At 45.1% G+C, this 22,755-nt stretch overlaps 2 protein-coding genes and 3 long non-coding RNA genes across 7 annotated transcripts in view; 3 read left to right on the top strand and 2 right to left on the bottom strand.

Annotated features, from left to right (window-relative positions):
- Positions 1–5,133, top strand: part of LOC310770307 — a 473,978-nt gene extending 468,845 nt beyond the window's left edge. Inside the window, exon 2 of the long non-coding RNA XR_014552045.1 lies at positions 4,515–5,133. This is a non-coding gene — a long non-coding RNA (uncharacterized lncRNA). The remainder of the gene's footprint in view (positions 1–4,514) is intronic.
- Positions 1–5,133, top strand: part of SLC2A9 (solute carrier family 2 member 9) — an 85,355-nt gene extending 80,222 nt beyond the window's left edge. For all 3 annotated transcript variants that reach the window (XM_083630512.1, XM_083630511.1, XM_083630513.1), the window contains one exon: positions 1,902–5,133. In XM_083630512.1, coding sequence (XP_083486638.1) covers positions 1,902–2,156 — 255 coding nt within the window. In that variant the 3' untranslated portion in view covers positions 2,157–5,133. The remainder of the gene's footprint in view (positions 1–1,901) is intronic.
- The window catches only part of LOC310770353, a 571,729-nt gene that overhangs the window by 88,716 nt on the left and 460,258 nt on the right, over positions 1–22,755 (bottom strand). The gene's annotated exons all lie outside the window — the stretch shown is intronic.
- Positions 5,987–15,203, top strand: LOC310770376. The gene is made up of 2 exons (XR_014552124.1): positions 5,987–8,639; positions 14,145–15,203. It is a non-coding gene; the product is annotated as an uncharacterized lncRNA (long non-coding RNA).
- DRD5 (dopamine receptor D5) lies at positions 19,046–22,402 on the bottom strand. The gene has a single exon (XM_083630585.1). The coding sequence runs from the start codon at positions 22,385–22,387 to the stop codon at positions 20,915–20,917; it is 1,473 nt and encodes a 490-aa protein (XP_083486711.1). The 5' UTR covers positions 22,388–22,402; the 3' UTR covers positions 19,046–20,914.

Here is a 22,755-nt window from a genome sequence, read left to right as displayed (position 1 = left end):
GGACTTCCCCCAATGCATTAATGGACCAGGACTCCCTTTCCCAGGAGTCCTGTTCCTTCAATCTCACACAGTTGGCGTGATGCAGAAATGTAGGAGTGCTGTATACCACATAGTGGTGGCATAAACTGGGTAACTCTTTGACTTTCTGTGTCAGCTATCTGGTTTCCTCTGGGCTTACAAGTCCCAATTATTTTTGATACATCTGCATTTGTGTTACTTATAGACAGGCTTAAAATGCACACTCACAGCAGCAACTTCAACACCTGCGCAGATCTACCTAAAATCAGGCCCCTGAGGCAGCCGATAACATAAAATTGCCAGCAGAGGCTTGTATCCATCACTGCCATTGTTGGAGTGGGACAGACTTTCACTCACGTCTTTCTCTCATTGTTGCCCTCCTCCTGCTCTGTGTGCACCTTCAAAATCTGCTCCAGTGGGTTGGGGCATCCTCCAGAACACATTTTTTTGGGGGGGGGGTTGGGACGCTGCAAGAGGAGGACAGGGAGGGAGACATTTCATTTTGTGAGTGGAATCTCACTTATTATTATTATTACCATCATCATAGAATCATAGAATCATAGAATCATAGAGTTGGAAGAGACCACAAGGGCCATCGAGTCCAACCCCCTGCCAAGCAGGAATCATCATCATCATCATTTATTTATTTATTTTATATACTTCCCTTGATCCAAGGATCATAGGGCAGTTTACAGTATAAAATTAACACAGAAATACGTAGCATAATAACAAACAAAAACAATAACCCCACCACCACACACATAAAAGGCCGTTGCTTAATTAGCCAAAGGCCTGGGAGAAGAGGAGTGCATTTGCCGGTGCTGGTGCCTAAAGATATCAAGTGGGGAGCCACTGCAGAAAAGGCCCGTTCTTGCGTTGCCACTCTCTGGACCTGTTGCAGAGGAGGCACACAAAGAAGGGCCTCAGATGATGATCACAGGATCCATGTGGGCAGAGGCGGTCCTGGAGGGATTGTGGTCCTGAGTTGTTAAGGCTTTAGAGGTGAAAACCAGCACTGTGAACTGGGCCTGGAAACTAATTGGCAGTCAGTGCAATTGGACCAGGATCGGTGTCATATGCTCAAACCGTCTTGCCCCCCCCCCCCCCAGTGAGCTACCTGGCACTGCGCAGCATTGGATACAACCTAAGATAATAAAAAGCTGGCATGACCTCACATTGCTCCAGGGCATTGTGGGGATTTTTGAAATGTCAGCTGGCAGCATGGAGGATCAGGAGGGCACTGGTAATTTTCACACACATCCCAAATGTTACTTCACCCCAAAAATAATTGAAGTTTCCCCCCTTAGCCACTGCTAAATAGGGTGGCAAAACTGGAATATTTCCCTGCAGCTGTGCATCTCATAAGTGGAAGGCAGCTGTGATTTGTTGTGGCTCCCTGTTGGCTGCTAACTCAGTGGCAAACCTTAGTGTGCCCCAGAATATTCTACGATTGCCCTTGCTTGAAGCCTTGCCTGGTTGGTTCCTTCATAATTGAATTATTCACGTTTTAAAAGAGCATGGCTTCTACCAGTCAGTGGTTGATAATAACGACAGCTATTTCAAACTAGTTGCATTAATTATCTTTTAGATCACTCCTGGGTGATTTTCTATAGGTCTTGTTGCTAAGAGCCTCATGGCTTTTGACAGGACTCTGTTTCTAAAATGAGAGGAAGCTGGGGCTGAAGCTTTTCTAGACTTGAGGTCTCTGCGCTAGAAGCTCTAATCTCAGACTTGAGGTGTAGGGGTGGCTCCTTGTTAATTAAAAAAGGAAGTGCTCTTTTATTTATATTGTACCCCTCACATGTTCTCAAAATGATTTCTGTTTGTTGTTTTTGTACTATTAGTAATGCTGGTGGGGTGTCCGTTTTGCTTTGTTTTTTCAGGAAGGCTTGCAGACATACTGTTTCCTGGTGTTTGCTGTCGTCTGTCTTGCTGGTGCCACTTTCCTTTTCTTTGTTCTGCCTGAGACAAAAAACAAGACTCTTGCTGAAATCAACCAGGCATTTGCCAGGAAGAAGGTGCCTTTAGAAATCCGTGAAATGGACCAGTTTGAAGCCAAGAGCAAATCAATGCAAGAACAAGAACACAACTTGTCTTCTACGCTGGAAAATGGAGAATCCAAAAACAGGATAGTCTAAAATTATTTTTAATAGGAATATTTTTGCATCTTATGTATTGGTAACCACAATCATTCCTTCAGCCTGGACAATTTTTTGATCTCAATGTGGTCATAACCAGGGTTGATCTGTGGTACAGGAGATGGCAAAGTATAATTCAAAATTAACAGAAGGAAATAATGGAGAGGAGGATTGCTCAAGGAAGTGAAACTGGTCATTGATTCGTTTAAATGTATGCAAATTCAAAACGGATAATTGTTTTCTGAGGCAGAGGGTGGTGAGTGGGAAGCAGTTGGTCAAAGGGCCCATCAGCATTTCCAATTGGCTGCAGTTTCGGACCTTCCATGCTTATCAGCGATAGGAGGCTGGGTCCATCATTCTTGCTCCAGGCTCCTGGCTCTGGAGTTTGCCACAGGGGGCCCTTTTAGGAATCACTCACCACTCTGCTTCCTTGCTGCTGATACTGTCCACTGGACCTGGCCACTTACTTGCCACTTCTGGGGCAAGGAGCCTTTGAATGTTTCCTGGTAATATATCCAGTGTCCCCTCAAAATCTGAAGGAGCAGAATCTGCTGTAGTGGAAGCTTCAAAGGCACTAGACAAGGATTAATTTGATCTATGAGAACTGGCTGCCTGGCTACTGGGAGGTGGGAGCTGCAGCCAGTAGCTTCCTGCTGCCTCTCTAGCTGCGTGTTCTGTGGGGAGATCAGCTACTCTGAAAGTAATTCCCACAGAAGTCCTGTAGATGCAAAGTTACTTCAGTGCTTCCATTAAGGGAAAAGTGACATTTCCCATGTTGATGGTATATAGTCTGATCAACAGCTGCTCACCTCCTTGATTGAGCTTGTAGTCGTGTTCAAAGAAGAACTGTTAAACAGGTGACTTTATCTGCACTGTGCATGCTAAGGATTTCTTGGACTCTTACACCCAAGTTCATGTTTAAGGAATTATTTGAATCTCAGGTTTTTTACCACCTGCTTAATCCGTGTCATTTCCTACTTTTAAACGAAATCAGGGCCCCACTCTGCTTTTGTGGGCTATTTTTATTCAAGCCAGATTAGAACTTTTAGTGTATCAGAATAGTTTTCATGAAGTGGCAGCTGTTTTGTAAATAAAACCAACTGAATCTGTATATATTTTGAAATCTAACCAACAATGTATAGTGTGTGCACTTATCTTCAGCCTGAGCCAGTCCAGGTTTAATCATGTAAATAGTTCATGATTGCGGTGTATCTGATTTAGGCTTTGTGAATTTCTCAGATCATATATTAAGCTTGATAACAGACACAAGATCTAAGAAGCCCAGCATTTCAGAAGAAAGGTGCCACAATAGGTGCCTTGTCTAGATGAAAAGATGTGTCCCTAGCCTTAAATAGCATTGCCAAGGAAGTGGTCTGTATATGAGAGAGAAAGACTTCTGATTTTTTTTATGTTCAATTTGTATTGTTGTCTTCCTTTGAATCATATTGATATAAAACTAGGGTGATGGTAGTAGATTCATCCTGTTTGAAAAGTACTGCTGATTGGAGCTGGAACTTCATTTCATCCATCTATGGTTGTTTTTAGAGTGTGTGTGTTGTCGGTGCTGGGCTTGTTCATTTACTGGGGCCTGGTATGCCTTGAGCCTTGAGAGTTCAAAACAGCCCCGGCATGACTAGGTTGGGGCCTTGATTAGAAATGTGTGTCCAATATATTAAGATACCTGGATCCATTTAAGGCCACTGGGGTAATTAGGTTTTGTAATACCGCAATGCTATTGAGGGGTAAGATCAATGGTAAAAAAAATTTATCTGGGTAATAGATAAGCCTCAGTTGAAACCAGCATGTAGCATCCTTTTCAGTTCCCTAAAGACTAACAGACCTGTTCTCCCAAGCACTATGAGAGAAATGGAGCTGGCAGGTAAGGGCTTGCAGCAGATCCTTCAATTTCCCAAAGCTTTGGGCAGCTGCCCAACTTTTAATGGATGTTGGTGCTGTGCTGGCCTTGCCAATTTCAGCATCAGGTACCAACATTAGATGATTCCCTTACCAGACTCAACTGGCAGTCTTGTACTGGGTATGCTGGTGGCCTGTGGAAAGCCATTCTTTCCTCCAGGTCAAATTAATTGTTTTGTTTCCCCATAGTTGTGGGGAAGCTAGATTAAAGCAAGGTGCCGTACCTTGTCAAACTCTGTACTTCCCTGTGAAAGCTCCCTCCCTACATATTGCCCTAGAGTTGACCAGGTAGGTACCAGGCGGCAGTCCAGATAATTAAGGGGGGGAGAAAAGAAGAGTTTGGATTTGATATCCCGCTTTATCACTACCCGAAGGATTCTCTAAGTGGCAAACAACCTCCTTTCCCTTCCTCCCTCACAACAAACACTCTGTGAGGTGAGTGAGGCTGAGAGACTTCAGAGAAGTGTGACTAGTCCAAGGTCACCCAGCAAGAGTTTCACAGGCTCCCAATAATAATCATTGTTACTCATTTTGCTACACATTTCAGCTATGTTCAAGTTTAGGGTATGCTGGAAATACCCAATATCTATAAAGAACCTTCTAAGGTCTCATCCTGTTCCTGTGGAGTAGGCAGCCTGCAGCTTTATTTGGTTTTACTCTTTTGCTGACGTAACTTCAACAAAAAGGGACGAATGTGTTGTGGGTATTCTTGTCAGGTGTGCTTAATAGACCACAATGGAACCAATGAATGTTTGTTTTTTATGCTCGGTTATCTTTCGCAAAATTCTGAAAGGCTACAGTCCGACATCTCTGCTTACATGTAAGTAAGCACCATTTCACTCAGTAAGACTTGCATTTTGAGCAGATGGGATTCTGCCTGTTCAGGTGTTTTATTTTTCTCTGTTCCTTAGCTTCCAGGCTACTCAGGAGCCAACTAAAACCGTAGCACTGGAGCCCAAAAATGATTGGGTCAATATTTTTATTTGATCAATATTACATGTATGATTCAGGTTATTATATGAATTTAATCCAGAAAACATTAAAGTATAGCTGCTAATTTTCACTTGTATGGTGCATGTTTTCTCCTGTTTTTGTTTTTCCTTTGACACACCTTTAAATTATTTCCATTCTGTTTTGGAGGAAAAAACAGCAAGGCATTTAGTGACACTTTAAAAGACTCTGCTATTGTGAAGGCTCATTGTGCATTCTTTGCATGCACCCAGACTACAGTTGAATTGCCAGTGTTTTGTACTTCCTACATTTCATTTGTCTTTGACTTCATGTCTTACTGTCCCTCACCCCATCCTGGTGTGTGTGCATGTGTGTTTATATGCACATGGCTGCAGATAAAACTTTACACACCCAATGAAGCAGATTCTAGCCCACAAAGGCTCATGCCATAATAAATTTGTTTGTGTTCTTATATTATTAAGACTTTTTGTTTTTGCATTCAATTACTGTGACAGTCAGATATGGACTTGATACAACCAAGACTTTAAGGCTGAAATCATGCTCTTCGTTCCTAATGTGTGCATCTAAAGAATAGGTTGATGGTGGCGTTGTTTAAATTTGTATTGCACTCCTCCTCCCCAAGGAGCCCTGGGTGGCAAACACACACAAACACAGAGAGAGAGGGCATTTTAAAAATAGTTTAAAATAGTTAAAACATCTAAAAAGAGGTACAGTTAACAGCATTCTTCCATCCAGTGGTCTCAGGGTTGCCACGGGTAAAAGGGAATGTTTTCGAATTCCCCCTGAAAGTTAATAATGGTTGAAACAAATTCACCAGCACCAAGGAAGGCCTCACCTGCTTTTTGTAGGGTCCAAGATGGTTGATATTGGGGAATATGTTATTTTCGGTACTTGAGTCTCAAGCCATTTAGGACCTTAAATGCTAATGCTGTGCTAACAGCTCATCGGCAGTCAGGGCAGTTCTTTCCAGAATGGTGACACGGTCTCATTGGCGGCCCTGCTGAGTCACCTAGGGGCTGCATTCTGCACTAGTTCCCCCTCCCCAGCCATCTTCAAGTAGTGCAAGTGGAGGGTCTCTCAGGGATGGACAACTGAGGCCAACTTTTCCTGCTCTAGAAATGGCTGTAGTGGGCAAAGCCGTCTCAGTCTAGGCATAAGCACTCCTAGGCACAGAAGCCCCTCGAGACTCACAAGTTGGAATCCAGGACCAGACTATGAAGCTGGTTCTTCAAGGGGGGGGTGCAACCCCTTCCAGAACAGGTCACACATCTAATTAATTCCTGGACATGGGACCCACTCAGCACACTTCCATCTTATCAGGATTTAGCCTCAGCTTATTGCCTCCCCCTTCCAGTCCATCACTGCTTCCAGCCTCTCCCAATTCCAACGGAATAGAGTGGCATGTCATCAAAATTCTGATGGCACTGTGTTCCAGATCCCCAGGTGACAGCTCTCAAGGGTGTCCTGTAACATAACATGAGACAGAAGGGACCCTCTGCTAGCTGACCATGCCGTCCATAGGGCATTCCAGTCTCTTTAATTAAAGCTACTCACAGTTTTGTGTCATTGCAATCTTTTAAATACAATCTCTCTCTTCTCCCCCATCTCATGCCCTGGTTCAACAAAATGGAACTCATGTATATTTGTTTTGTGAGTGTTGCAAAGAGAATATTCTGTTGGAGATCATGCCTCTGTGTCTATTAATGTATGCGCAGGGGCGGGGGGGACGGAGGAAGCTGTACGGCAAGTACCGAAATATATCTGGCCAGCCTGGTATCTGGCTCTCAACATTACCAAATGCTGATCAAAATAAGAGCTGGTCAAAAAAGATGATGATCGGTTTCATATATAAGGAAAAGAAAATTATGGAGATATTCTGCACTGTGTGTAAAGCAATTGGAATTAGAAATAAAAATATTATTAGAGATAGATAGATATAAAAATATATGGGGGGACTAAAATACAACAGTTTCCAAGAAAACATTGTTTTCAAGAGCTCTGAGTATAACAGACGCAGAAGGTAACCTTTAACTGCCACTTAACACATGAAAGTGGTTTAACTGGATAGGAATGCTTTAAATGCTTTTAAAATAGTGCTATTTTAACCGTTTAATAGATAAGCTTACCGCGTGAGTGCTGTTTTTTTTACTTTTAAATTGTCAGCTGATGGAGGCGTTCAGTACTGGGATGATGGTGAGGGGGTCGGTTAACTTTTTCCTCCCGCACCATCCCAAAGCTGCGTAATTGGCGCCACTGGCGGCCCCCTCTTTTACCAAATAGCAGCTTCAGAGCGGGGGGGAGAGAAAGAGTTCACACCCCATGGCCAAAATCCTCATCCCTTCTGAATGGGTTTTGAATGAATGGGTGCCCTGCAAGAATACTGCTATGGCCTTACATAGCTGTGATTAATTTAAGTTAGGATTGCATGGCAGAACTTCCCGCTTGACTGATGGTGCCCTTAAATTGCCTGACTGGAATTTTTAAGCGCTACATGAGGCCTATGAGTAACTTCCCAGAGTTCCCCAGGAAGAGAGGCTGGGTGTTAAACCACCCTGGGAACTGTAGCTGCATGGCGGGAATAGAGGGTCTCCTAACGACAACTGGCATCCTTCACACTCTGCCGCCCCCCAAGATTCTTTGGGGAAAGCCATGGCTGTTCTAAGTGATATGATGCTGCTTAAAATGCATAGGGCAGGTGGGGCCATAAAGGGCAACGTTTTCTCAATAGTTCACAGAACTGTCTTGGGCACAACCTCATAATATGCTTGCTAAGACAAGAGCAGGGTTGGCCCTGCCATTGGGCAATGTGAGTTGGTCCCCTCAGGCAGCTGATGCCAGGAGGAAGGGAAAGGCAGCCTGGTGCTGGAGTTTTGTTTGCCACACAACTTGCTCTGCTTTTCCTAAGCTAGTTTGCTGCTTTTCCATTGGCCGCAGTAAAGTAATGCTAGACCCAGTGCTTTTTTTCTTGGGGGCTGCAGGGGTACGCATACCCCTAAACATTTTGTGAATCTTTGTACTTTTGTCCATTTGCTGTATTTATTTTTCCCGATTTGAACTATAAAATGGTGATTTTCTTGAGTCAAAATGAGAGTACCCCTAGACATTTTTTTAAGGGGAAAAAAGCACTGGCTAGACCAGTCAGCTTTGGTACTCGTAAGGGGGGCGGGGTACCACCTTGTCCTTCACTCCAGAAGGGAGCGGGTGGTGCTGTGGTCTAAACCACTGAGCCTCTTAGGCTTGCCGATCGGAAGGTTCGAATCTGCATAACGAGGTGAGCTCCCGTTGCTCTGTCCCAGCTCCTGCCACCCTAGCAGTTTGAAAGTGTGCCTGTGTAGTAAATAAATAGGGAAGGTAAACTGCAGCGGGAAGGTAAACAGTGTTTCCATGTGCTTTGGTTTCCGTCACAGTGTCCCATTGCTCCAGAAGCAGTTTAGTCCTGCTGGCCACGTGACCCAGAAAGCTGCCTGTGGACAAATGCCAACTCCCTTGGCCTGAAACGAGATGCGCACCACACCCCATAGTCGCCTTTGACTGGACGTAACCATCCAGGGGTCCTTTACCTTACTCCAGAGACAAAATGTCTTAGGCTGGCCTTGGGTAAGTGAATGCAGGCATTGTAAGTGATGTTTGAGAAGGGCTTGTCTTCTTGGAATTCACAAGGGATGCTGTTGATCAAAGTATGGGCCCTTGACCATCAGTTATTTTCTGGGGCGCTCTGTGCCTCATTCCAGCTTGCAAAACATTTGGCCTGGCAATCAGTCTCTATCCACTAGCAAAATTTTGCACTGTATGCAGGAGCTATTTACATAAACGTAGGAACAGATAAACCTCAAACTGTCCAGAGTAGAATAATAGCTATTACCAACATAAAACATTTAGGACTCTATAAAAAGCCTGTAGGGGGAAAAACAACCTGACTTATTCTATATATGCTTATTTTAGATTGCCATATATAAAATATATTCAGATATTCTCACAGTTTCACTGAATTACTCTCATGAATTTTTATTACCTCTTCAATATTTAAAGACTGCATTCCTATCTGTGGCATTCCTGATGTATTTAGGCAGTAGAACAGAGCTTTCATCCATTGGCTTATAGCATATCGTTGTGAGAGCAGAAGGTCGGTCATGCAACCGGTTTTCTCCAGGACTTCCTCAGCCCCCTGGGCTCCCAGAAATTCTCTCTGGAGGCTTGAGGTGGTGCTTTCCTGAACATTATGGGCTGGAAGCTATAGTGGAAATGCAGAATTGCCAGGAATCATGCAGAGGCACCTCCTGCAACTTGAGATACATGAAATGCTTGTAGGGACCTTGGCAGCTAAATATGAGGTATATTGCACTTGATCTTAGCCAAAAGGCCGAGAAGCGAAGAAATTAAGAAAACATTAAGAATATCATATAGTAAAAGGCCAGAGGCATTCCTTTTAGGAATTTTAAATGATGATATTCCAAAAGACAAAACTAATTTTTTCTTATACGCAACGTCTGCAGCAAGAATCCTGGTGGCTAAGTACTGGAAAGGGAGTCAGTTACCCACTAGGGAAGAGTGGCTATGTAAGATCTCAGATTACTTAGAACTAGCCAAATTGACAGATATAATAAGACAAAAACCAAAAAGTGAAGTAAAAAAAGAATGGGAGTGCCTAAATGAATACCTCAAAAGCCAAGGTTCGAGGGCAGAAATCTGGCTGAGTCTGGAATAACCTTGTGAAGTGAAAGGACATGAAAGAAGGATTTATATCTAGATGTTAGGATAGGATAAAGAAAACAGGAAAACAGGAAGACAGAATGAGAGATAAAGGAGGTGCTGTGGGATTGGTGGAAGTCAATGTCTTGTTGTTTTAGTGTTTATAATATTTGTAAGATATGGATTTGTTTCGTTTTTTGTTTTGTTTTGTTTTGTCTTTTTAGTTTTCAAATGTTGTTTCTTGTGTGTTGTGTATTGTTATCTTTTGATATCTTTCGTGTTGTTGTTGTTGTGTGGGAAATACTAATAAAATTATTTTTTAAAAAAAAATTATGAGGTATACTGACAGCTCTGTCAGCTGCATCTTTCACTCCCAAATTCCCCACGAGAAGAACCAAACATTAGCCAGCCGGGGAAACCATTAATTCTTCACTGGGCCAGATTTTAATCCAAACAAGTGAAGAATTGCAGCATTTGTAAACTTTGTCCCTCGTTTGAAGAAAAGAGTTTTTTGCTAGAAATTCACTGGTCTATAGGGTATCTGCCCGTGTTTATGATTCAGAACGTTAAGTGCTGCATTGTACTGCAAACTAACGCATTGCAAAAGTGGAAAAAGATGTGATCACTAATCCGTGGAATTACTTCGGTGGATTTGCTAGATGTGACTGCTAACACATTTTGAGGATATTATTACATATGACATTTTGAAAGCCATTATCTTCATTAATTAGGCTGAATAAAAACACCTTTGGGAGGGGGGCTCTCTAAAGCTTCCACACAATCAGCTAAGGCAAGGCAGTAATTCTAAGCAGCCGGCACAGAAACAGGTCTTGCCACGACCCTCCTGCTTTAAAACAGTCTGCTGCGTGAGGGAGGGAGGGAGGGATCCCTGGCCATAGCAGGGATCCAACTTGCCTTCCAGGATCTTTCCTCAGATCCAAGAAGCATCAAAAGCTGCTGTCCTTGTGTTCCTTCAGACAGCTAGTGTTCCACGCAGATCTATAAACTGTTCTAAAGTTATTGACTCATCATTCCCCATCTATTGACCAACATGACAAAATCAGCTGAGGGCCAAAATGAATGTGGGTAGATTTCCCTATGTTTCTAACTTTAACGAAGCTGTGGGGAACTCTGGATTCGAGTATAGGAACAGTGCTGGGAGGTGAGGTGCTTATTCCCCACCCCCCACCCCGTGATCTGCCCTTGTTGAGAGAAATGCAGAGAATTGTATGCCGCCAAGCTCAGCAGTGAGGTGAATATCAGCTTTGGGAAGGAGAAACAACTTCAGTGGGGACATTCTGTGAGGGGAAGTGAAAGTCAAGCACTCCTCTCCCCGCACTGCTGTTCCAAGAAAATGATTGAAAGAAATACCTGGAAAGATGATGAACTCGACAGAACTCTCTCATTCTATAAATGCACGAAGCAGCAACACTGAGTCCCAGTAGTTCTCAGAAATCAAAAGGCCCACTTTGCAAAAGTACTCATTTTAAAAATGAGCAACATAAGCCAATATCATTTTCCCTACCACCAGACATGCTTTTGAACATATGAGGTTGCTACTTTCTGGGCCTGTATCTCTCAGACCTGCCACTTTGTGAGACATTAATTTTACAAAATACGCTTTGGAAATTTGTTTGAGGGTAAGTCACTAAGCTTAGGACAAAACTCTATGTGATGGCAAGAAGTCAGTGATGGGGCAGTGGAGCAACTCTAGACATGTGCAAGAAAACTCAGGTAACTCAAAACATAAGGGTGCCATTCAGATTTTAAGGTGGAAAGGAGGTCCAAAAGCCTGCCCTTGGTTTGTTAAACCAGGCCATGGTCTGTTAATGTTTTTGTATTATATTGTTAAATCAACAAAGGACATACACTTGGAGCTACAGAGTCTGAACCAATCCTCATTCCCTAATGAGTGTCTGTGTATGAGAAATGTGGTGCATAATTCTTATTCATACTTTTCAAGCATAACCTTAAAGCATCCAGGGGGGAAAACCCTTTAAAATTAGGGGTGCCATTCATATTATATTATTATTATTATTATTAGTAATAATAATATGCCATCCTATACCCAGAAGTGTCAGGGTGGAAAGAAGGTCTAAAATCCTGCCTTTGGCTCCATTAACAGTCACTGACTTTGACAAGCTTTGGTTTGTTAATTTTTTGTAAATAAACAAAGGGCACAGGGCTTTCTTATATATTATGCAGCAGAAAGCTTAATTTGCCAAAGGCCTGGTTATAGAAAAACATTTTTACCTTGCTCCTAAAGATATGTAACAAAGGTGCCAGGTGGGCCTCTCTGGGAAAAGCATTTCACCACAGAAAAGGCCCATTCTCATGTTGTCCTCCTCTTATGGAGGAGGCACATAATGTAGCACCTCAGATTATTATCACAGGGTCCAGGTTGGTTCATATGAGGAGAGGTGGTCCTTAAGGTATTGTGGTCCTGAGCTGTTTATCTCTTGGAAAGCTCCAAGCTGAAGAAAGCTGCTGTTAGGGCCAGCCCACCCATGAGGCGAGTTGAGGCAGCTGCCTTAGGCAGCAGGGAGCACAGGGGCAGCAGATCCCAGTGTAGTTCTTTATTCCCCTTTAGTTCCTGATGTAGATCTTCATTCACCCCTTATTTCCTGGTGGAGACGGGGTCACCATGTCGTGGTTCACCTCTGGTGCTAAAATATCTTGGACCGGCTGCTGTACAGGCCCACGTCGATGCTTTAAGTCCCGCTTAGATAAATTCAGCTCCGGTCCTCCGAGCTGATACGGCTCATCTTGACTTGAGCCCAGCAGAGTATAAAACACCCAGAGTCCGTAAACGGAAGGATGAGGCAGGTATGGCTACATTGCTAAGCTTTATTTCTAAGCTATGCAGAAAGCATACAAATATACATCTTGTCTCTGTGAGAAGTAGAGAGCAACTCCACAACGAAATGACAGTACAAAGGAAACAGGAAACCAGTAAACGTCACATCCCGTCTCCCTTTCCCATGGGAATCCAACAGTATCTGGATTGTGGAATGAAAACAGTCCTGTGACTAGCAGCAGCTGCTCAGTGAGGGAAACAGAAACCAACACACCTCAGGTGCTAAAATATCTTGGACCGGCTGCTGTACAGGCCCACGTTGATGCTTTAAGTCCTGCTACTGACATCATGGAAGCTAATCTTGTTGATTCTTTCCTCACATAAGCCTCAGTAGTGAAACAAGAAGAGTATTGAATGTATAGATGTCATTGTTACATGCTGAGATGATATTTAGGAAAACATGGGTTGGAGGAGGTTATGCTTGGTTGTGGGGGAAGAAATTGCTTCATCTTATAGATGAGAGGCCTGATTGCACAGCTGGAATATGGGGCTAATTTCCTAGTTAAAAGAATTAGTTGAGGGATGTCACTGGGTAGAGGGAAGAATGCTGCTAAGGGGGAGACAGCTCAATCCCTCACCTCAAATAGACATCACCCTGAAATCGGGCAATAAATAGACCAGGCAAACCTTCTCTTGTCATTGTCCTTTTCATTTTCCCCAAAGTGCTACTGAGTGGGTGACTCCCAAAAAAATTTATGATGTTATTAATGTGAACCCTATGTTTAACATGATGCAATTAAATCCATACCCTGGAAAAGAACCACGATTCTTAAACTTTATGCTGCTTATGTTTATGTAACAGATAAGAGAGAAAGCCTTGCTTTGAACCAGCATTTTATTTTTCACTTCCTGCAACAGTAGAGTAACACTGCAATACATAAAATGCAGAATTGGGGAACTGCTGAAAATGCTACCAGTAATCCTACCAGTAATACTTAGCCTTCATAAATCAACGTGGCCTAAATAAGTCTCTCTCTCACATACACGCACCACAAACACACACATACACACACACACACACACAGTGCAGCTGGTCTTTCTGTTTCTCTAATTTTTTTATCTGATGTTGCATTATCTCCCACAGATGCTTTCCTGAAGGTCAGCAAATAAATATGGCAGAAGCCATTTTCTTCAAAGCTTTTCATATCACTCATCAATGCCTATTGATTTAGGGAAACTTTTACACTTGGTGCTTTGTTCTTTCTGACAAGTAGCGCTGATCATTATTTGCACCCAGACTTGTGAAGCCTGCCAACACGCCAGATTTTTCCTTCACCTTCTGTGTGTTTTCTGTATGAAGCTGTCGAAAGGCAGCCAAAGCAGCAGAATGCAAGGAGTTGCGCAGGGAGTCTGTTGAGTGGTGCAGGGTGCCTGCCTCGCCTTCGATTTTTTAAAATAAAAAATCTTTAAAAAGCATACGCAGTCGGAGCAAATAAAGAGCAAGTAGAGAAAGGCTGCCTAACCCTTTCCCCACTGATCACAAGATTCTGTTTAACATGTAATTTGAGTCTACGAAACTCTAAAGTGTGCATTCCCAATTTTGTGTCTCATTTCAGTTTCTCCTTTTTCGTCCCAATTCCTTCTCTGAAGCTTCCATTTACACAGATTCACCCTTCAGCACCTGACACTACCTGTACAGCAATTTTTATTTTTTATTTAATTTTTAAAAAATGAATTCACTCAACAAAGAAACCAGAAGAAGTCCTGAAGATCCAGGGTGCAGGATTCTGGATGACACAGAACTGGTCTGGATGCAACAATTCTGGCTTAATAAACCATGGTTTATTCCTGATTTCTTAAGCTAGGAATGAGCGTTCAGGCCCAGACACTCTCTTCCCCAACCACTAGGGCTACAACTACATGACTGCAATCTCAGTCCCTTTAAACCAGTTTCCTGTTACATGAAAAATAGTGGTCTGAGGTGTAGTTTCAATTGAATAACCAGGATCTGAAACGAGACTCAAACCATGCTTTCAGATCCTGCTTAGTGAAGCAACACTATGCCACAGTTCCACATTTCAGACAGAACAGAAGACAGGACTGGCTGTGCCAGGAAGCAACGTGAGGCAACTGCCTCAGGGGGAGCAGATACTGGGAGGGGAGAGGATCCCCCCAGACTCGGTTGCTGTCATCAGGACGATGTTATCCCATTGCCAGTTACATTCAGCTGCTGGTCTGGTCGGCTACTGTGGGTGGAAATGGGCAAGCCTTGGGTAGACCTTGTATGTATATTTTTAAAATGCTTCCCTTAAAGCCTGCTTTTCAAAGCTAAAAGGATGTGCTTGAAAAATGACTTTATCCCATTTTTTAATTCTCAGGGCAGCTGCTTTGGTTTGAACTCTATTTGCACATTTTACCTCAAAATGCTTTCAATTAAAAAATAATTGAGCAGAATTCTTCTGCATATTATTTTCCACCCATGTGGAATAATCTACCTTTAGTTATTCTGAGATGTGCTTAACAAGCACAAGGCTCTTAAAATAGCTGGGCTGGCTATGTATTGTAGGTGATTTGTGAGAACACAGGACATAGCGAAGGCTCTATTTTCATTTAATGCCATCTGTATTTAAAACAAGCTTGTTTCTGCCCTTATTAAAAGAGTCAGGTTTTATCATCGGATTATGCCATTGCAGTGAAATTATTGTAGCAGTGAAATTATTTTTCCTCCCAAAGATCATTGGTGAGTCACAAAATGAAGCAATGCCACACACCTCAAGTTCATCCAAAGAGTCCCCCGTATACATCGTTTCACACATGCACAGGTTTATGTGTACATCTAAAATAGCCATACTTGCACACATCATAGTGCTTGTCACTGCATATACCATACATGTGCACATGCAAGGAAGCTGGAGAGGAGAGGGGGAGAGAAATCCGTTGGAAATGAAGTGTCTTAGGAACTGATTGATCTGGAAGGTAAGAAAAGAGAAAATTTGTCTGCATAGTAATTAATGGTGTTTAGGAGATTGCAGTAAAAGTCCGTGTTTGTGCCTCTAGAAAAAAACTGTAGTGGAATATTAATCAGCAGAGGGCATGAGATTTGGACTGAAGAAACTCATTGTAGTTAATTGAATTAGTTATGATTATCCATTTGACACCAAGGGATCTGGAGGTTTGCAAGCGTCTAGCCATCAATTGGTCCAGAAATGAGCTGAGACAACTCCCTTTTTTCCTTTTCTTTTTGAAAATGTCTCTGCTTATTTCTTTTTGAAAATGCCTCTGCTTATTAGGTGACTCACCCATCTTGAGAAAAAACTGGATCCTGGGACTTATTAACAGTCCAGATTAACAAGCCACCAGGTCTGGGGGCTGCCTACTTGAGAACCCTTAAATAACTCCAGTGATAATTGTTGATAATCTAGCAAAATGATACCACAGCACCAAAGACAGCCTCCATCCTGGAAGACAGGAAATCAGCCAACAGAATCCAAAGTTCCTGAAAAGGGCAGACCATGTTCCTGGCAATGCAGTAGAAATCACTCTTCAAGAGAAAATTATTAAGCAGATTGCAGAACAAGCAACACTGAGGGAAAAGTCAGCCTACTCCAAAAAAGGGAACTGCTGCCTCACCAGTCTTTGGAGTTCTTTGGAAATGTCAGTGTGTGATCTACCGGGCAGGGGTGATCTATTCGGCCTTCCAAATATTTTGCTTTTGCTTTTTATATATATATAAACATTTCTGCTATGTACTACTCAGGGCAACTTACAACCATTCACAATCACAGCATCACACCATCAGTCTTGCGGGGCCAGCCTCCACAGCATCTGGAGGACACCAGAGTGGCTTCTCCTATCTCTGTCTCATTGCTAAGGCCTTGTCTCAGAAGACCCAGTTTTTCCGTGGCAGGCCATGGCTCTCAGTTAACAATCCCAACATGTGTCCCTTGGGCGTACGTGTGCATCACCACTTGTCAGCATGCACATGTCGAGAAGGACATATGGGAGGTAACTCTCCCATGGAAATATGTCAAATCCATTCAAAGGCCCTCAGCATCATTATTTTCTCAATTTAAGAATGTCACTGTTCATTAGGGACTGCCGCACCCTTGAGCAGCTGCCCCTGTCCAAGCAAGGTTCTCTCCTTGCCTCAAGTCTTGCCTTGGCTGGATGTTTTGGCTGTTCTAAAAGAGAGAGACCGGATTTATCAATCTATAGGATTCAACTCCCTCCACAAAGAGTGGACACGTCATATCAAAGCACGTGCTTCGTGCCATTTCATGTAATGCAGCTGCTGAAACAAGTTTTTAACACTTGGGAACACATTGTAGGATACTTAGTTTTTTAACATCCCGTTAACTGAAAGTTCCCTTACCTTCTTGGCTTTTTTAGCCAGTGGGAGGGGAACTACTATAAAAGGGAACACAGCATGGAGAAAGTAAATGGAAATTTTCAACAAGTTACTGGGTGTGGTTTTAGTCAGTGATCAATGGTAAGATAATTGGGGTATTAAAAGCATATGATGGTGAATAGGGCATGTTTATTAGCTACTATCTGAACTTCTGACTTAGACAACACCTGCATAACTTCAGCAATGCTACAGTCTATATGTTCCCCAAGTTACACAGCGAGCCACGATTCTGCAGTGACTCCAGCAAAAAAGATGAAGAGCAAAGCTTCTAGCTATAATGGCTACATGCTCCCTCCACAGTCAGAGCCAGCAGACCTCTGAATATCTGTGGCAAGAAAGGCATGTGTCTGGTTTGCATTTGCTGGTGCCCTGTAGGCAACTGCTTGGCCACTGGGAAACATGCTGGACTTCACTGGCCAGCAAGACTTTTCCTACAGCCTTAGCCCAGCCCTGTTATACCAAGACTCATGCAGGGACCTGCCCAGGGTGCTATTCCACCAACCATGTCACCTCTTTGCATCCCACCAGAACCAGGATGGGTGGATATCAAGACTGAACAGGCAGCCCCTAACCAGCCCACCCTTGGCCATTGCAAGAGAAAGAGGAGGAAGGGGAGAATGTCTGCCTGTCACACAAGCCCTCTGCTGCTGCTAGAATTGGGACCTTGAATGCTGTGAAGGAGAGGAGTGGAGCACAAGCCACTGAGCCCCAAGAACCCCCACAGTCCCCTCCCAACTCACAAAGCCATCTCTCCTGGCAGGACCAAGAGAAGCCAGCCATGTAGGGAGCCAGGGAGGTGTCAAATGTACCAAAGGGGAGGGATCCGCCCACTGCTGTCATTGCCCCAGGAAGCATAGAGCTGGTTCCTAACAATGCCCATTCTGAGCCACATGAGTACATTGCTATTGCTCCTCTCCCTGCTCCGTTCAAGCAGAACCTCCAGCCCATAAGAGGGGTGGCTGCCTTTTTTTAAAAAAAGTACAGCCCCACATTCATTTGTTTGGCCCAGGACACCTCTTTGTGCTCCATCTCCCTACAGAGGGGGGTGGCAAGCTGAGGCCCCGTTGTCTTTTGATGAGTTTCCACTCTGCATTATACCCAACAATAATACCTTGTTAGCTAAAAGCTTAAAGGTAAAGGTAAAGGACCCCTGACAGTTAAGTTCACTCGCTCATCGCACTTTACTGGCCGAGGGAGCCTGCATCGTGGGGATTTGAACCACCGTCCTTGATCGGCAAACCCTAGGCTCAGTGGTTTAGACCACAGCACCACCTTAGTAGCTAAAAGCTTAGACTGAGGTAACTCAAGTTCAAAGATGGCTTCAGGTGGGATGCTCAAAGAATGTTCCTCATATTGGTCTAAAAAGGCCCTGAACCTTCTCAAGGCAGCAGATCCTCACAGCCCCTATTTCCTTCAAGATAGCTGCGCACTTAATATTGACTTATAAAATATGATACATGTGGGCTTCAAAATATCCCTTGCTACATATCTGCCATTATGCCTCACAGAGAGTTCTGTGCAGCTTTATATCTTCCATTTTCCTTCTATGGCAGAAAGCATATATCCTGCACGTCAACTACTTAGAGCAGGTTTTTTTTTATAAAAAAAAGAGGAAAAAAGACTGTTTTCTGAATCACATAAGGAATGAAAATTTTAAAGACAGTAAAACTGAAAATACTGCACAAATAGTTACACACTTTAAGGCCTTGATCCTAGTCACCTTTACCTGAGAGTAAGTTCCATTTAAATCAATAGGACTTACTTCTGAGTAGACAAGTGTGGATTGCACTGTCACCATGAATTCAGTCCAGCTGATTACCATATAAGCAGATATACAACTGCAGTATTAATGACTTAAGATTTTTGTGCCGCTTTAAGGCAAGACTATTATTTCTGCAACAGCATTTGGTTCCTCCACTTAATTTTCTCAAAATAAATTGCTAGTATCTGGTACTAAACTATAAATATTGTGCTGCAGACAACAAAAGGTTTGTGACCTTTAAATATTCTCCAGAATATGGTTTGTCATTGCTACCTATTTGAACACTGTTGGGTTAATCTTATTTATAATCAGTCTTAACACACATTAACACACAGCACAACTTCCAGTGGCAAGTGAACAGTGGGCATTGTGCTTTTATTTTATTTTTTTAAAAATATACAGCATTCATGCTACTTTGGTATACCACTTATGGGCCAACAACCATCTCACTCAGAAGGGTGCAACTCTTCATTTCAGTTAGAGTTACTTCTGAGTACCTTTGACTGTGGTCCTACAGTGAAACTTACTTCAGAGTAAACATGTATCTGATTGCAGCTCAGTCATGTGAATGTTTATTTAATCATTCACTCGCTTGTTTTAAATATTTTGATCACATTCTCCATTAGAAACAATTCCAGAGTGGCTTACAATAAAACACGATTCATATACACAAAACAGCACCATGAAACTTGACGATGAATGTGGGTAACAGGAATCACTCCCACAGAAAAAACTGTTCCTTAATTCATGGTCTTGAGACCAATTATATTCCACATAATGCTGGAATTGTTTATAATGGGTCTGACACAGCTAAAGTTAATAACTGCTAATTCCCATATATCTTAATAAAAAAATTTAATACATGCCCAACAGCACAACCCCTATACGTACTTACTTACAACAACTTTCAAGGGAGTTTGGGGCGGCTGCCTAAATCTCTCAGTGGGGCTTAGAAGTGCTTTATATTGGCTGATATGTGTCCAACATTTACATCAATAGAATACATTAAAAAAACCAGACCCTCTGAAATAATGTTTTTCAAAACATGAATATAAGCCCCTCCTAAAGCCAGAAGTTCATCTAAGAGCTCTCCTAAGGGCTAAATGTAAAATGAAAATGCCAAAATGTTAAAAAACAAAAAGGCTATAGACTTTCATGTCTTTAGATAGTTCGGAGAAATATTAATGCAGCAGTAATATACACTACAAATCTAAAAATGACTGAGCAATTGCTATAACATTTGAAAGTTACTCTTATTATAAATATTGAACCTTGACGTTGTATGAATACTAAAATGAGTAGGTCAGGTTTGCCTCAGTAGTATTCTTATTTCCTTAATGGACAACTGACCATTTATTTTATATAAAAAAGGTTGTATGCTTTATTCCTGGAATTGAGTGCTAGTTCACATAGAGGAGAACATTCCTGGGCGCAAAGGGAGGTGATGTGTTCCTTGCAGACTTACTTGTAAGTCCTGTCACATTCAACAGGAATTATTCCCAGTGTGCATAAGATTGTCCTAATAAATACTAAGCTCAGAAGTAAGCCCCATTGAATTTGATGGGCCTCTTTCCCAGGAAAGCAGGATTGCCACCTTAATGAAGTGCACCACCTCCATTGAAATGAATGGAGGCTGCTCCAGAACACTCCTGAGCTCAATACCCCCTTCATTTCAGTGGGACTTTCTCAGGGCCAGCCTTGTGTCAAACTCTTTTCCCTCCCTGGTTCAATCTAAGGTGTAGCAGCTGGACAATTAACTATCAATGATTCAACTCTGCAAGTTTCAAATCTGGTTGTCGATATAATTTAGATGTTTTTGGTTCTCAGGAACGAGCAAGAAAATCCATTTCCCAAAACAGAAAACCACCAAAGTGTGAGTTGCAGGAACAGAAACACAACAGAAAAACAGTAGCTTGAGACACCTTCCGACTTTGGTCAGAGTAAAATCCAAACTGTGGCCAAACAGCAGTCTTCTGAGAGGACAGTTGTCCTTTTAATGCGCTCATGTCAGTTTCCCTTGGCACTTCTGGACAGGCCTTGTAAGCCCAGCCTTTCACCCCACGGTCCACTGGACTGGAAAGCCCCCTCTTCTCTCTGTTCCCAGTTCACTGCTGGTTTATGAACTTCCTGCAGGTTAGCATTAAATAATGGCAATAGGAATAATCGAAAGCCCAAAGGATTCCTTTTTTAAAGGCTCTTCCCAAGTGGGGTGAAGTCTAAAGTAGGCAAGTGGGGGTGAGGGGGGAGATTCTGCCCAGCGAAATGTCCCCCTCGCAGTCGCCCGACTCGGTGGCGCCCTCTGGGTCGGGAGAGATCTGGGACGCGCCGTCGAAAGGGCCTCCCCAGCCGCAGCCGCCGCCCGCCACGTTGGGGATCCTGTTCGCGTCGGTGGCGGCGCCTTCCCTGCGGAAGAAGAAAGTGTCTTGGTTGCAGGAGATGAGCTCGTGGCTGAGGTTGGCCGTCTCCCCCGGGGAGCCCGAGCACGGCCGGCTGCAGCCCAGCAGGCGCGAGAAGACCTTCCTGAAGTCGGCGTTGAAGGCGTAGATGATGGGGTTGAGGGAGGAGTTGGCCCAGCCGAACCAGACGAAGACGTCGAAGGTGGTGTCGCTGACGCAGGGCAGGCCGGCGGCGGGGTCGCCCGGGGGCCGGTCGCAGAAGGGCACCATGCAGTTGAGGACGAAGAAGGGCAGCCAGCAGCACACGAAGACCCCCATGATGACCGAGAGCGTCTTGAGGACCTTGGTCTCCTTGCGCAGCGACGACTTGAGGCCCGAGTGGTGGTGCTGCTGCTGCTGCTGGTGGTGCAGAGGGTGCGCGCAGTCCAGGCGCCCCCCGCCGCCGCCGCTGCGGCAGCTCTCGGCGTGCTCGGCCGCCCTCTCCAGCGACGAGATCCGACGGATCTGCACCTGGGCAATCCGGTAGATCCGCGTGTAGGTGACGATCATGATGGCGACGGGAATGTAGAAGCTGATCAGCGAGGAGGAGATGGCGTAGGTCCGGTTCAGGCTGGAGTCGCACTGCTCCGACGGCGCCGCCGCCGTGCTGTTGCTGCTGCCCCAGCTCCCCGCGTCGGGGCTGGCGGTCCCGGGGGCGCGCGGCTCGGGGCCTTTGTGCCAGTTGAGCTGGACGGGGAGGAAGGAGATGAGGATGGAGAGCGCCCAGGCCAGCCCGACCATGGCCAGAGCCACGCGGGGGGTCATCTTCCTCTCGTACCTGAAGGGGCTGGAGATGGCCCAGTACCTGTCGACGCTGATGACGCACAGGTTGAGGATGGAGGCCGTCGAGCACATGATGTCGAAGGCCACCCAGACGCTGCAGAAGGCGCCGAAGGGCCAGTAGCCCGCCACCTCGGCCGCCGCCTTCCAGGGCATGACCAGCAGCGCCACCAGCAGATCCGAGACGGCTAAGGAGACGATGAAGATGTGCGTGACCTTGGCGCGCAGGTGCCGCGAGCCCACGATGGCGGCGCACACCAGCACGTTCCCCAGGAGGGTCCACACCACCAGCAGCGACAGCAGGCTGCCCGCCGCCACCATGGGCGCGCCGCCGCCGCCCGCGGGGCCGCCGGGAGGAGCTCCGGCCGCGGCGGGCTCCGTGGCGCCGGGAAGCAGCCCGCGCGAGCGCGGCGTCGGGGGGGCGCCCGCTTGCCCGCGCAGCGTGGCGTTCCTGCTCCAGGGCGCCTGCAGCATGGCCACCGGCGCCGCCGCCGCGCTCCTCCCGCTCCTCCTCCGGCCGAAGGCGCCGCCGCTTGGCTCTTCCAGCGCGCTCCGCTCGGCCCCATCGGTTCCCCCGGGCCGGCCCGTCCCTCAGCGCCGTCGAGCGCGCCGCCCGCCCGCCCGCGCCCCTTTCCGCCGGCGCGCCTGCTGCTGCCCGCTGCCCGCGTCCCTGGCAGGTGCCCGGCGCTCCTCCTCTGCCGCTCGCATGCCGACGCCCTCGCGGAGCCTCCCCCTGGCCCGCCCTCGCCGGGCCCCGAGGCTCTTCGCCCCGACGGCCGGGCGGGAGGGCTGGGGGCGCCGGGGCTGCTCCGGGGCTGCGAGGCGAGCTGCCTTCCCCTCTC

This window comes from Podarcis filfolensis, assembly GCF_964270895.1.
Source record: "Podarcis filfolensis genome assembly, chromosome: 9".
NCBI classification, from domain to species: domain Eukaryota; kingdom Metazoa; phylum Chordata; class Lepidosauria; order Squamata; family Lacertidae; genus Podarcis; species Podarcis filfolensis.
The sequence above is the reverse complement of the archived record's forward strand: the minus strand, read 5'-3'. Positions and strand labels throughout refer to the sequence as shown.